The 14,905-nt window shown below is 46.5% G+C and overlaps 1 protein-coding gene across 1 annotated transcript in view; it reads left to right on the top strand.

Moving 5' to 3' along the window:
• The window catches only part of PCID2 (PCI domain containing 2), a 67,457-nt gene that overhangs the window by 20,578 nt on the left and 31,974 nt on the right, over window positions 1-14,905 (top strand). The window contains exons 5-7 of the mRNA XM_073664408.1: window positions 9,136-9,203; window positions 9,301-9,340; window positions 12,488-12,542. Of these exons, the coding sequence (XP_073520509.1) occupies window positions 9,136-9,203; window positions 9,301-9,340; window positions 12,488-12,542 (163 nt within the window). The remainder of the gene's footprint in view (window positions 1-9,135; window positions 9,204-9,300; window positions 9,341-12,487; window positions 12,543-14,905) is intronic.

The raw sequence follows: 14,905 nt of genomic DNA, 5'->3' as shown, positions 1-14,905 counted from the left end.
ATCATCACCTTGCCCAATGTAGATTCGCGATTCATCACTGAATATGACTTTCATCTAGTCATCCACAGTCCACGATTGCTTTTCCTTAGCCCATTGTAACCTTGTTTTTTTCTGTTTAGGTGTTAATGATGGCTTATGTTTAGCTTTTCTGTATGTAAATCCCATTTCCTTTAGGTGGTTTCTTACAGTTCGGTCACAGACATTGACTCCAGTTTCCTCCCATTCGTTCCTCATTTGTTTTGTTGTGCATTTCCTGTTTTGGAGACATAATGGTTTAAGTTTCCGGTCTTGACGCTTTGATGTCTTCCTTGGTCTACCAGTATGTTTGCCTTTAACAACCTTCCCATGTTGTTTGTATTTGGTCCAGATTTTAGACACAGCTGACTGTGAACAACCAACATCTTTTGCAACATTGCGTGATGATTTACCATCTTTTAAGAATTTGATAATCCTCTTCTTTGTTTCAATTGACATCTCTCGTGTTGGAGCCATGATTCATGTCAGTCCACTTGGTGTAACAGCTCTGCAAGGTGTGATTACTCCTTTTTAGATGCAGTCTAATGAGCAGATCTAATTTGATGCAGGTGTTAGTTTTGGAAATGAAAATTTACAGGGTGATTCCATAATTTTTTCCTCAGAATTGAGTGATTCCATAATTTTTCCCTCTGCTTGGTCTGAAAAAAAATTACCCTTACTTAGTACCTCATTTTTTCTCTTGATTTCTTTTAGTGTTTCTTAAAGCCCTAAAGTTGCCATTTGAAATAACTTTAGTTTTGTGCCATGTCTGTGATCTGCTTTTTTTCAACAACATTAAAAAACTGAATGAACATCCTCCGAGTCCGGTGATTCCATAATTTTTGCCAGGGGTTGTAGAATATGACAGCACTGAAGGATAATGGCTGCCTGGTTACTTCATGTTTGATTTTTCTCAAATCTTAAGACACCACTTAAGTGTTTTTTTTTTAAATTCAGTACTGGAGTTGTGCTACTAATTTAAGGTCAGGGGCAGCACGGTGGCTCAGTGGTTAGCACTGCAGTCTTGCAGCGCTGGGGTCCTGGATTGAAATCCCACCAAGGACAGCATCTGCAAGGAGTTTGTATATTCTCCCCTTGTTTGCGTGGGTTTCCCCCGGGTTCTCCGGTTTCCTCCCTAATGGCGCTATATAAGTGAGTAAAATAAATAAGGTCCTTAGTCTTACACTCACCAGCCGCTATCTTCATCTTTTATCCGTGTCACTCTGGTCAGTCACCAGCAGTTTGGGACCTGCCAGATCACTCCAATGTTTTCTGGAGCAAGCTGGAGGTCACTTCTCAATGCAAGTCTATGAGAGCCTCGTTCTCGCCTCGTTCTGGCTGTCATAGTCTCGAATTCAGAGCTTTTGACCATTACCTCTGGTCTGTCAGAAGTTGCTGTCACAAGATGGTGGCGCGAGACTGGAGTGACGCTGGGAAAAGCTGAGTATAATACTAGGTGCAGAGACCTTAGATTAATAGTGCAACTCCTGTTCTGCAGTAACAAAAAAACTGGAATGGTGCTTTAACGTGCGCCTTTTTTTCTTAACAAGTTTTTTGCTACCCTATTGACTACTTGCAACAAAACTTGATGGTTTTGTGATCACATCCAAATATCTTGAAAACAAGCTACCTAATAATTCTGCCCAAGGATATCCTTAGGCAACATCCTCTGCCATTGCACAAATACCCATCACCTGATCTGCTTCATCCATAAGCACTGAAGTTTATATAGCTTGGAATTGGCAAATCTGCATAAAAATGATATGGTCAAAATACTCCTGTAATAATAATTGTGCACACAGTGTGGGTGGGGTGAAATAGAGTTCCTAATCATACAAACCTTTATGTAACAGAACTCCGCTTCTTTCTGTCATTTGCATGAACACCTGACAGATTCCCTTTAATTCGCTCCTTTTCCATATCTTGCTCTCCCTCCTGGGCCGGACGGTACACGGTGTAGCCACACAAGTATCACAACCTCACCAGGAAGTCCATGACTTTCTTCAGAATAAGAGTAGAGACAATTAAGGAACCTAATGAAAAGCTCAGACAATTGTTCTTCATTAACCCCTTTACACCCGAAGGTTGTTTGCACTTTAATGACCAGGCCAATTATTACAATTCTGACCACTGTCACTTTGAGGTAATAACGCTTCAACGGATCCCACTGATTCTGAGATTGTTTTTTTCGTGATATACAGTACTTCATGGTAGTGGTAAAATTTCCTCTATATGACTTGCGTTTATTTGTGAAAAAATCAGAAATTTAGCGAAAATTGAGAAAATTTCACAATTTTCAAACTTTGAATTTTTATGCCCTTAAATCAGAGAGATATGTTACACAAAATAGTTAATAAATATCATTACTCTGTCTCCTCATTGGGGGACACAGAACCATGGGTGTTATGCTGCTATCCACTAGGAAGCGACACTATGCATAATCTGAAAAAGATTAACCGTGGCTCCTCCTCTGCAGTATACACCCCTGGACGGCATCAGCCTTCTCCAGTTTTTGCTTAGTGTCGCATTTAGGCACATCTAAAACTTTTACTCCATTTTCACCGACGGGATTACAGATGAAGAAAAGTGGGTCTACTGCGAGACTCCCGGCATGGCTCCTTCCTCGGCCCCTTATTACGGGGTGCACGGTTGAAGTCGAGATGGCTATTCCCCATGTCGCTCCTTCCCCAGCCCCTCGGGTGCTGGTTCAAAGTCGAGGCCCCCCTCCTTCCCCAATTCCTTTTGGTTTCTGGGTTGAGGTCGAGGCAAGGATATAGCCCCCTGACGGTGACAGCAGAACCTCCCTAATCCCCCCCTGGGGGTATTAGGTTGAAACGCCTCAGGTAGGGCCTGTACAGGCAGCAGCTCCCAGCAGCCAGCACACTACGGCTGAATCCAGGGACCCCAGCCCTGCTGCGGGCTCTTGTCGGGGCCGGGAGGAGTGCAGGCAGGCATGACACAACAGAGGCACAGGCCTCCCTGCGCCCTGTTTCTGCGGCAGCACCAGCATTATGGTGCCTCAGGGGGACTCTTCACAGGGCCCCCCCCTTCCGCTTATTCCCCACCTCTATCCTGCCTTTAAATCCGGGGGGGTCCGGTTCAGATCCGGCCCCCTCCCGGACTTCCGCGCCGGCCTGGAGTCCCTTTGGGCATCAGGCATCTAATTTAGGCCACCTCCTCTCCCCGGCCCGCCCCCCGGATGACAAATATGACACTCTACAGTGTCATAGAGGGGGCGGATCGAGACTGAAAGGGCGCGATTTCACACAGTTCTGCCGCCCTTTTCAGCTCTTCGCCCCCCTTCTTTCTTAATTTTACTCCGGCGGCCATTACCTGCTGCAGGATAAGGGAAGACCAGCCAGTCTACGGGGGGGCACAGGACTGTGGATCTTCAGCGCTGGAACTAGGGGCACACTGGTGGGATAAGATCACAGCTAGAGTTCTTGCTCGGCTGTGAGTCCATTATTCCTTATAGGCTCCTCTGCATAGCCACCCTTGTAGGGCCCTCTGCATAGCCACCCCAGTGCACTATGCCGGGCTCAAGGTCCAAGAGAACCAGGCAGGACTGCTATTATGCACTCTGTACAGCCTGCAGCAATACTCTCCCCAGTGGCAGCACGTACCCGCACTGCCAGGACTGCATCCAGACTACTGTGTCAGAGCCCCAAGAAGCCCCTGCCAATGCTTCGGTGTCTAATGCCACTCCGGAATGGGTCACTCAGATGTCGCAATCTATGACGCAGTCTATAGATAACCTAACCTCCACATTGGTCTAGGCTCTGCAGAGTCATGCCTCGACTATGAACGCTACCCAGCAAAGGGAAGGCTCGACTCAGGGACATGACGACCCGGGCACATCAACGTCTAGGTCAGGACGCAAGAGGACCCACAGGTCACGTTCATCTACGTCATCCCATAGCACACGGTCATCCCCTTCTAGGGAGAGACACCGTAGTGCCAGGTCATCTAGACCATCCCCTACCAGGGACCGACAATGCAGTTCTCCGCAGCGATCCCCGACCAGAGAAGGCCTCCACCCCGGTTCACCCAGCAGGAGACGCCTTAGCGATACACAGGATTCGGAAGGCATCTGTGATTCCGAGTCAGACAAGGAAACTGAAGGGTCCCTGATCCCAATCCCCCCTAGCAATACAGTGCTAGTTGAGGACGTAATCTCGTCCATCCATCGGGTGCTGGACATTTCTGATCCGCCCCCGGAGGCACCACAACACAAGATTTCCTTTGAAGGAGTTCTGAAGCCGCCTAAGGTCTTCTTTGACCACCCAGAGTTTAAGTTTATCCTTAAAAATCAGTTCTCACAGCCTGAGAAGAAGTTTACCAATCGCAAATATCTGGAGGCGCGGTACCCCTTCCCACAGGAGGCTACCAAGGAACAAGAAGCGTAACCAAACTCGATTCCGATCCTTTCGGAACTCTTCGGGCTGGTCCGTCTCGCGGCCAGCACAAAATAGCAACCGCTCCGCACGCAGGGACCACTCGCGGTCGACGCAAAAGTCAGACAAGACCTGGCAGTCAAAAGCAGGCCAGTCAAAGTCCAAAGGAGGAAAATCTCAGACTTCCTCCTCATCGTGACTCACGGACTCCGGAAGACACCCCACCTGTAGGCGGCCGACTTTTGCTCTTTCATCAAGTCTGGCTGCCTATTACAGAAGACAGGTGGGTCAGGGAACTAGTGTCTTCGGGATACAAGATAGAGTTCACTTCCAACCCACCAAACAGACTCTTTCTTTCTGTTCCCCCAAAACCGCCAGCCAAGGCTCGTGCCTTCCGCCAAGCTGTCTTCTCGCTTCTTCAAGCAGGAGTCATAGTACCGGTCCCCGCGGCTGAGCGCTTCCGAGGGTTCTACTCCAATTTATTCGTCCCCAAGAAAGGAGGCGGCGTTCGGCCCATACTGGACCTAAAACAGCTCAACAAATATGTATGGGTACGTCACTTTCGCATGGAGTTCCTTCGGTCCATCATTGCGTCCATGGAAAAGGGAGAATTTCTCGCCTCCATAGACATACAAGACGCATACTTGCATATACCAATTGCACCCGCTCATCAGAGATTTCTCAGGTTCGCAATCGACCAGGACCACTACCAGTTAGTGGCTCACCCGTTCGGACTCGCCACGGCTCCCAGAGTGTTTACCAAAGTCATGGCAGCCACCATGGACGTCCTGCACTCCAGAGGCATAGTAGTCGTTCCATACCTGGACGATCTCCTTATCAAGGCTCCCACCTTCAAGGACTGCGAGCTCAGCGTCTCAATCACAGTCGACACTCTGAGTCGCCTGGGCTGGTTAGTCAACCTACAAAAGTCATCACGAACCCCGAGTCAGTCTCTGACCTTCCTGGGAATGCTATTCAACACCTTCAGGGGTCTAGTGCTCCTTCCCAAGGACAAGGCACTGCCTCTCCGTCTAGGAGTTCGCACTCTCCTCAGCAAACCCCCTCGATCTCTCCGGTTTGCCATGAGAGTCCTTGGCAGGATGGTGGCGGCAATAGAAGCGGTCCCATTTGCCCTGCTTCACCTCAGGCCTCTCCAACTAGCCATCCTCAAGTCATGGGACAGGAACCCTTTTTCTCTCGACAGGGAGTTCCAGCTGACGTCGTCAACCAGGAGGTCCCTGCACTGGTGGCTCAAGCCAACCTCACTAACAAAGGGGAAATCCTTTCTCACGGGTCAATGGAAGGTTTTGACCACCAACGCGAGCCTGACGGGTTGGGGTGCGGTACACCTACACCACAGAGCACAGGGCATGTGGTCCCCAGCGGAAGCGACCATGCCCATCAACATCTTGGAAATTCGTGCCATCCTCCTGGCATTGAGAGCCTTCCATCACTTACTGGCAGCCTCTCACATCAGAGCACAGTTGGACAATGCCATGGCTGTGGCATATGTGAATCACCAAGGGGGGACCCGCAGTGCCCAGGCGATGCGAGAAGTGACACACATTCTCCACTGGGCGGAAGACACAGGTTCGGTTCTCTCTGCGGTCCACATTCCGGGTGTGGACAACTGGGAAGCAGACTTCCTCAGCCGGCAAGGAATGGACTCAGGAGAGTGGTCTCTCCATCCCAAAGTTTTTCGACAGATCTGCCATCGCTGGGGGACTCCGGACGTGGACCTAATGGCATCCCACTTCAATGCAAGGTCTCCAACTTCATGGCCAGAACACACGACCCGCGGACGCCCTGGTTCAGGACTGGACCCAATTCCAGCTCCTGTACATTTTTCCACCTCTCCCCCTGATATCCAGAGTGGTGAGGAAGATCAAGCAAGAGGGAGTTCCAACCATCCTAATCGCACCGGACTGGCCCAGACGTACATGGTACGCCAACATCGTACAGCTCACAGCAGACGTCCCCTGGCGTCTCCCCGACCGCCCGGATCTAATGTCACAAGGCCCATTCTACCACCAGAACTCAGGGGCGTGGCCATTGAGACCTGGGTTCTAACCCAGTCAGGGTTCTCGCCGGACGTCATTGGAACCATGATCAGGGCACTTAAGCCAACCTCTGCTAAGATTTATTACCGTACCTGGAAAGCCTTCTTTACCTGATGCGAATCTCGTGGCCGGACCCCATTCCCTTATTCCCTCCCCAGGGTACTTGGGTTTCTCCAATCGGGTCTGGAGGCCAGAATGTCCCTGGCCTCCCTTAAGAGCCAGGTGTCAGCTCTCTCAGTGCTTTTTCAGAGGTGCATTGCTAACAAGCCGCAAGTAAGGACATTTCTTCAGGGGGTTTCCCGATTGGTTCCCCCCTACAGACGACCACTAGAAACGTGGGACCTCAACCTGGTGCTGACTGCATTGCAGGAAACACCCTTTGAACCCCTTAGGGAAGTCCCACTCCGTCTTCTATCCCAGAAAGTGGTTTTCCTGGTGGCAATCACCTCGCTATGCAGGGTGTCTGAACTGACAGCACTCTCCTGCAGACGGCCCTTCCTGGCTTTTTACCAGGACAAGGTAGTTCTCCGTACGGTCCCATCCTTCCTTCCAAAGGTTGTGTCCAACTTCCACCTTAATGAGGAAATTTCACTGCCATCCCAATGTCCAGTCCCGGTTCATAGAGTGGAGAAGGCTCTGCATACGCTTGACCTTGTCAGGGCATTGCGTATCTATGTGTCTAGGACTGCGCCCTTCCGGAAGTCTGATTCTCTTTTCCTTCTTCTGGAAGGCGGCCCCAAGGGTCTGCCAGCTTCCAAAGCTACCCTTGCCAGGTGGATCCAATCCACCATACAAGAGGCCTACCGCCTCAAAAATTCTCCTCTTCCAGCTGGTATTACGGCACACTCTACTCGTGCGGTAGGGGCCTCCTGGGCCATTCGGCACCAGGCTTCGGCACAACAAGTGTGTAAGGCAGCCACCTGGACTAGCCTACACACATTTACCAAACACTACAGGGTTCATACCCAGTCCTCAGCAGACGCGAGCCTGGGTAGACGTGTTCTGCAGGCGGCGGTGCCCCAATTGTAGGGGCCTGTCTACACAATATTCATCCATTGCTTCCCACCCAGGGACTGCTTTGGGACGTCCCATGGTCCTGTGTCCCCCAATGAGGCGACAGAGTAAAGGAGATTTTTGTGTATTCACCGTAAAATCTCTTTCTCTTAGCCTCTAATTGGGGGACACAGCTCCCACCCTGTTGCCCGTTCCGGGCCATTGTTATGTTGAGTTCTCATATTGTTTTTTTTTTTAGCTCGTACATAGTTGCCTTCTTATAGGCATGGTTTTGTTATCCATGTTACGTTCCTCCTAATGCTTTTGCACAAAACTGGAGAAGGCTGACGCCGTCCAGGGGTGTATACTGCAGAGGAGGAGCCACGGTTAATCTTTTTCAGATTATGCATAGTGTCGCCTCCTAGTGGACAGCAGCATAACATCCATGGTCCTGTGTCCCCCAATTAGAGGCTAAGAGAAAGAGATTTTACGGTGAGTACACAAAAATCTCCTTTTCCCACATGTCTACTTTATATCGGCACAATTTTGGAACCAAAATTTTTTTTTTATTAGGAAGTTCTAAGGGTTAAAAGTTGACCAGCGATTTCTCATTTTTCCAACAATATTTACAAAACCATTTTTTTAGGGACCACATCACATTTGAAGTGACCTTGAGGGGTCTTTATGACAGAAAATACCTAAAAGTGACACCACTCTCAAAAATGCACCCCTCAAGGTGCTCAAAACCGCATTCAAGCTGTTTGGAAGCACGGCAGGGTTCAGAAGGGAACGAGCCTTGTGTGATCTTTTGAACGCAAAATTGGCTGGAATCGAGAGCGTACGCCATGTTGCATTTGGAGAGCCCCTGATGCGCCTAAACAGTGGAATTTCTTTTTTTGGGATTCTTTTTTTAATTTTTTTAAAATATTTTTACAATTTTTTTTTTTTTTCACTTTCTGACACTTTTTTCTTATTTTTATACTTTGTCCCACTAAGGGGCTTTCACTTTTTGCATTCTGATAGGCTTTATAGCATAGGGATGCAGCAGCACCCTGTGCTATACAGGCTGTCAGTGCTGCACAGGCAGAAGTTACTTTGATCGCGTACTGCGCATGATCAAAGTCACTTCCTGCTGTCTGGTGACCCGGATCTCGTCATTACGACATCCGGGTCACCATGACAACCACCGGGATCCAGCAGACACGGCGCCGGAAGCCGGAGAGGAGGTAAGTAAGCAGCGCTTACCTCCCCCCTTACTCCCGCAATGCTGCGATCGACTTCAATGTAAAGATGGCTGCACATTTATAGGTCTTATTAAATGGATAGCTTAAGAGAAAAATGCGGAATATCAGCCATAAATCGGAAGCACATTGACCATTAATCGTGACTGCATCCTTACACAAAAGTGCACATTGAAGCGAATCCTAGGCATGTATTACTAACCAGAGAGTATCAGTCAGTAGTTATGGCACACGTCCCTTGCAATACGGCTAACCCAGCTCACTGCTGTCACGCAGCTGTAAAATGACAAATGTTACATAGTATAAGCCAATTCCGTAAAACATGCTAATAACATCTTGAATTGATGGATATTTCAGGTAGTATATATTAGGACGTTTTAGTAGAGTATGATCATGTACTTTATGTTAATCTCTTCCATATTCTTTCTTTAGGTGTACTTATGCCGTTTCTAACCATGATTTTGTGGAGGCATACAAGTGCCAGACTGTTGTCGTTCAATATCCTTTTTACTGATGGGATACTGTAGTATTGATATGTGTTATCAGACACTTATTTACATCTACCATTCTATATGTTTTCCTAAACATTGATTACATCATTTCTGAAAATTTTCCAGGCGCATAAAGAAGAAAATTGGTGAGTGTGACTGTACTAGTTTGTGATTTATTCCACATGGTGGCAGAGCTGCTTGAAAGCGTGTCTTCTGCTATGGAGGACTTGGTACGCTCATCTTTGCCATGGTTAGCCATTCAGTGATATTGCAGGGTAACTGGCTGACAAAAGTGCCTTGAAGAAGGTGGTGTCCTTCATCTTCACATAAGCTCTGCTTCACCACGTAGACTCCACAATGGTCAGTGCGGTGGAGGGTCAGCCGTTCCATGCTCCCTTTAAAGGTATGAGATTGCCTGTTTCATTGATTGAACGCTCACACCACCATGTAGCAGAAATTGATGGCCTATCCGAACACTATTCTATTTGTGTGATGGAAATAACTCTTTAAAAATAGGTAATCAGCCCAAAAAAGAAAACAGTTTTAGCACATACATTAAGTTCATAGTTTGTTTTTGTTAAATGTAGAAACATTTAATCCCCGATTCATCAAAGCTTTTACGCCACAAAACTGTCAGAAAAGCCACTACATTTTTGCACAACTCAGTGTTACTCAAACATTTTGCAACTTTTGGCATTTTTACAATCTGTGGTGTACCTTATGCCAGAAATCTTACTCCTGTCCTCAACTGGAGTAAAATTTGTGGCAAGGCACACGCCACTTTTCATGACATACGACGTCATATGTCATGTCCCTCTCTGTTAAGCCAACTCACTCGCTGAGCACGCATCTTTCCCTGCACATGATGGCTGATTTAATCAACGAGATCGCAGGCTGTCAATGGATTGTCATGATAGGCGAGGGTCTGCTGAAGACCACCGTGCCAGTTAAAAAATATGCACGTTTTTGATATCTTCGCACTCATACTGAGCTGGAGAATCATATTGCCAGATTACTGCTACCATATAGTGAACATGTAAGATCATCTAAGAAATTGTACACGAGAACTACATATGGCAAAAACAATAGAAAGTTTTATGAATTACAGCATTACAAAAAAAGTGCATTAAAAAGTGCATTAAAAAGTGGGAAACCACAAGATGGTGCCACAATCCCACATTGCATATATTATAGGAGACAATTCAAAATCAATATACAAGTATTATATTGCACATAATCAAGTTGCTGTTCCCTGATAGTAATATCCAATTGATTAGAGTGAGTTATGTCCAAAATATAAAAAATATATACATATTTTATTGTGTGTGTGTGTGTGTGTGTGTGTGTGTGTGTATGTATATATATATATATATATATATATATATATATATGTATGTATATACAGTACAGACCAAAAGTTTGGACACACCTCATTTAAAGATTTTTCTGTATTTTCATGACTATGAAGATTGTACATTCACACTGAAGGCCTCAAAACTATGAATTAACACATGTGGAATTATATACTTAACAAAAAAGTGTGAAACAACTGAAAATATGTCTTATATTCTAGGTTCTTCAAAGTAGCCACCTTTTGCTTTGATGACTGCTTTGCACACTCTTGGCATTCTCTTGATGAGCTTCAAGAGGTAGTCACCGGAAATGGTCTTCCAACAATCTTGAAGGAGTTCCCAGAGATGCTTAGCACTTGTTGGCCCTTTTGCCTTCACTCTGCGGTCCAGCTCACCCCAGACCATCTCGATTGGGTTCAGGTCTGGTTACTGTGGAGGCCAGGTCATCTGGCGTAGCACCCCATCACTCTCCTTCTTGGTCAAATAGCCCTTACACAGCCTGGAGGTGTGTTTGGGGTCATTGTCCTGTTGAAAAATAAATGATGGTCCAACTAAACGCAAACCGGATGGAATAGCATGCCGCTGCAAGATGCTGTGGTAGCCATGCTGCTTCAGTATGCCTTCAATTTTGGATAAATCCCCAACAGTGTCACCAGCAAAGCACCCCCACACCATCACACCTCCTCCTCCATGCTTCACGGTGGGAACCAGGCATGTAGAGTCCATCCGTTCACCTTTTCTGCGTCGCACAAAGACACGGTGGTTGGAACCAAAGATCTCAAATTTGGACTCATCAGACCAAAGCACAGATTTCCACTGGTCTAATGTCCATTCCTTGTGTTCTTTAGCCCAAACAAGTCTCTTCTGCTTGTTGCCTGTCCTTAGCAGTGGTTTCCTAGCAGCTATTTTACCATGAAGGCCTGCTGCACAAAGTCTCCTCTTAACAGTTGTTGTAGAGATGTGTCTGCTGCTAGAACTCTGTGTGGCATTGACCTGGTCTCTAATCTGAGCTGCTGTTAACCTGCGATTTCTGAGGCTGGTGACTCGGATAAACTTATCCTCAGAAGCAGAGGTGACTCTTGGTCTTCCTTTCCTGGGGCGGTCCTCATGTGAGCCAGTTTCTTTGTAGCTTTTGATGGTTTTTGCAACTGCACTTGGGAACAAAGTTTTCCCAATTTTTTCGGACTGACTGACCTTCATTTCTTAAAGTAATGATGGCCACTCCTTTTTCTTTACTTAGCTGCTTTTTTCTTGCCATAATACAAATTCTAACAGTCTATTCAGTAGGACTATCAGCTGTGTATCCACCAGACTTCTGCACAACACAACTGATGGTCCCAACCCCATTTATAAGGCAAGAAATCCCACTTATTAAACCTGACAGGGCACAGCTGTGAAGTGAAAACCATTTCCGGTGACTACCTCTTGAAGCTCATCAAGAGAATGCCAAGAGTGTGCAAAGCAGTCATCAAAGGAAAAGGTGGCTACTTTGAATAACCTAGAATATAAGACATATTTTTAGTTGTTTCACACTTTTTTGTTAAGTATATAATTCTACATGTGTTAATTCACAGTTTTGATGCCTTCAGTGTGAATGTACAATTTCTATAGTCATGAAAATACAGAAAAATCTTTAAATGAGGTGTGTCCAAACTTTTGGTCTGTACTGTGTGTGTGTATATATATATATATATATATATATATATATATATATATATATATATATACTCACACACATATTATGTAAATGTATATTATAGATGTGTTTTATATTGTGTATGTGTATATAGATATAGTGTGTGTGTATATATATATATATCTCTCTATATAAAATTACATTCACACATACTGTATATATTTTATATATATTTATAGAGGGAGAATGAATACTGTATATGTGAAGTGTATATATTTTATTTGTGCTCTTTTCTCTTGCTACAGGGCATTGCCTATTATGTATGCTATTACGCTTGATTTAAGAAATTTTGCCAACAGCGTAAGTAAAAAATATGTATATATTTTTTTTAATGCATATGTTTTTAACACTAATATTGGCATTAAAAGGGTTGTGCCTCCATCATATTTATATTTATTTGTGAAGACAATTGTATTTTTTCATTTTTTCAATTCACTCCTAATAGTGATATTGAATGGTTATAAAGATATTTGTTTTATTATAGAGATGGTGCCTCCTATAGAATTAATAAAATTACCTGTTTTCTGGCTCTTTGTATGTAACTGTCTCTGGGTGGCCGTTGCGAAGGAAAACAGGATTTTTGGTTACTCACCGTAAAATCTGTTTCTCGGAGCTTTCATTGGGGGACACAGGAAACCATTCGTGTATGCTGCTGCCACTAGGAGGCTGACACTATGCACAAAAAAAGTTAGCTCCTCCCCAGCAGTGTACACCCCACCGACTGGCATTAGGTTAATTAGTTAGTGTACAAGCAGTAGGAGAAGCAACATTAAACAGAGAAAAATACAAGAAAAAAAACAAACTGTAACATAACAATAACAGTTAGTAAAGCTGTCAAAAGTGGGAGGGTGCTGTGTCCCCCAATGAAGGCTCCGAGAAACAGATTTTACGGTGAGTAACCAAAAATCCTGTTTTCTCTATCGCTTCACTGGGGGACACATGAAACCATGGGACGTCCCAAAGCAGTCCCTGGGGAGGGAAACAGCAGAACTCCATTAAGCTCAGAGAACTAACCACTGCCCCCTGCAAAATTCTCCTACCTAGGCTGGCATCTGCCAAAGCGTTGGAATGAATCCTGTAAAACTTTGGCGAACGTGTGGATGGAGGACCAGGTTGCTGGTTTGCAAAGCTGTAGGGCGGATGCCCTATGACGAACCTTAATCCCGAGGGGGGGCGTTCTGTTCTTACTCCGGTACGCCTCCAAGATTGCCGTCCGGATCCAGAGAGCAATTGTAGCCTTAGAAGCCGGAAGGCCTCTCCACGCCCCCTCAGGGATAACAAAGAGGGAATCCGTCCTCTGGAAGGGGGCTGTCCTAGCAAGGTAAACTTGAACTGCCCTGACAAGGTCTAACCTATACAGGGAACGTTCCAGAGGGTGAGACGGAGCCGGACAAAAAGAACGGGGACGATTTCCTCATTGAGATGAAAGGTGGAGAGACCACCTTGAGAAGGAAAGAAGGCATCGGTTTCAAGACCACCTTGTCTTGGTGGAGGATCAGGAAAGGAGTACGACAGGAAAGAGCTGCCAGCTCCGACATGCGCTGGATGGAAGTGATGGCCAAAATGAAGACCACCTTCCAAGAAAGAAAAGACTGAGATACTTCTCGCAGTGGCTCAAAGGGGGAACTCCTAAGGGCCTCCAGAACTAGGTTTAAGTCCCAGGGATCAACCGGCGTTCAATACGGAGGAACTGCATGAGCCACTTCCTGAAGCAAGGTTTTGACCTGAGAGTGAGAAGCCAAATTCTTCTGGAAGAAGATAGAAAGCGCAGAGATTTGGCCATTCAAGGAGCTGAGAGCAAGTCCCGCGTTAAGCCCAGCCTGAAGAAAGGCCAAAATCGACGGAAGGGAGAATGTCATAGGTGCGGAGTGATTAGTCTCACACTAACGGAAAAAGGCCTTCCAAGTCCGATAGTGTACTCGAGACGATGAAGGCTTCCGAGCCCAGATCATCGTCTGAACCACTCATTCTGAAAACCCAGACGCTCTTACAAGCGCGGTTTTAACAGCCACGCTGTCAAATCCAGCGACCGAGAATTCCGGTGGGAAGTGGGGCCCTGGGAAAGCAGATCTGGCCTGTCCGGGAGCTTCCATGGGGCATCTACGAGAAGGTTGACGACCCCTGCATACCAGGACCTCCTGGGTCAACCCGGAGCTATCAGAAAGACCAGCACCACTTCTGCTTTGATCTTCTTCCAACAGCCTGGGAAGAAGGGGAAGGGGCGGGAACAGATAAGGAAGCGCAAACTGCAACCAGGGTATTGCCAGCGCTTTAAGTCGAACGGCAAGGGGGTCGCGGAACCTGGAGATGAACTGCAGCACCTTCCTGATCAACTGAGACGCCAAGAGATCTACATCCAAGTTGCCCCACCTCAGGCAAATGTGACGGAAGATGTCTTGATGTAGAGACCATTCCCCTGCCTTGAGGCCCTTGCGACTGAGAAAATCGGCAGCCCACTTCTCTAAGCTGGGAATACTCACTGCGGATATCGCCGGAAACCTGCTCTCTGCCCAGAGAAGGATCTTGGAGACTTCAGATAACTCCAAGGACTATGGGTCCCTCCCTGTTGGTTGACATATGCCACCACCGTGGCATTGTCTGTCTGAACCCAGACTGGTAGGCGCCTGAGAAGGTCCTCCTAGTGACGAAGGGACAGAAGGTTG

The sequence above is a fragment of the Phyllobates terribilis genome, unplaced genomic scaffold (genome assembly GCF_046119375.1).
Source record: "Phyllobates terribilis strain yellow unplaced genomic scaffold, ASM4611937v1 Scaffold_2__4_contigs__length_985480577, whole genome shotgun sequence".
NCBI lineage: Eukaryota > Metazoa > Chordata > Amphibia > Anura > Dendrobatidae > Phyllobates > Phyllobates terribilis.
Note: the sequence above shows the minus strand (reverse complement) of the source record. Positions and strands in the feature narration are given on the sequence as shown.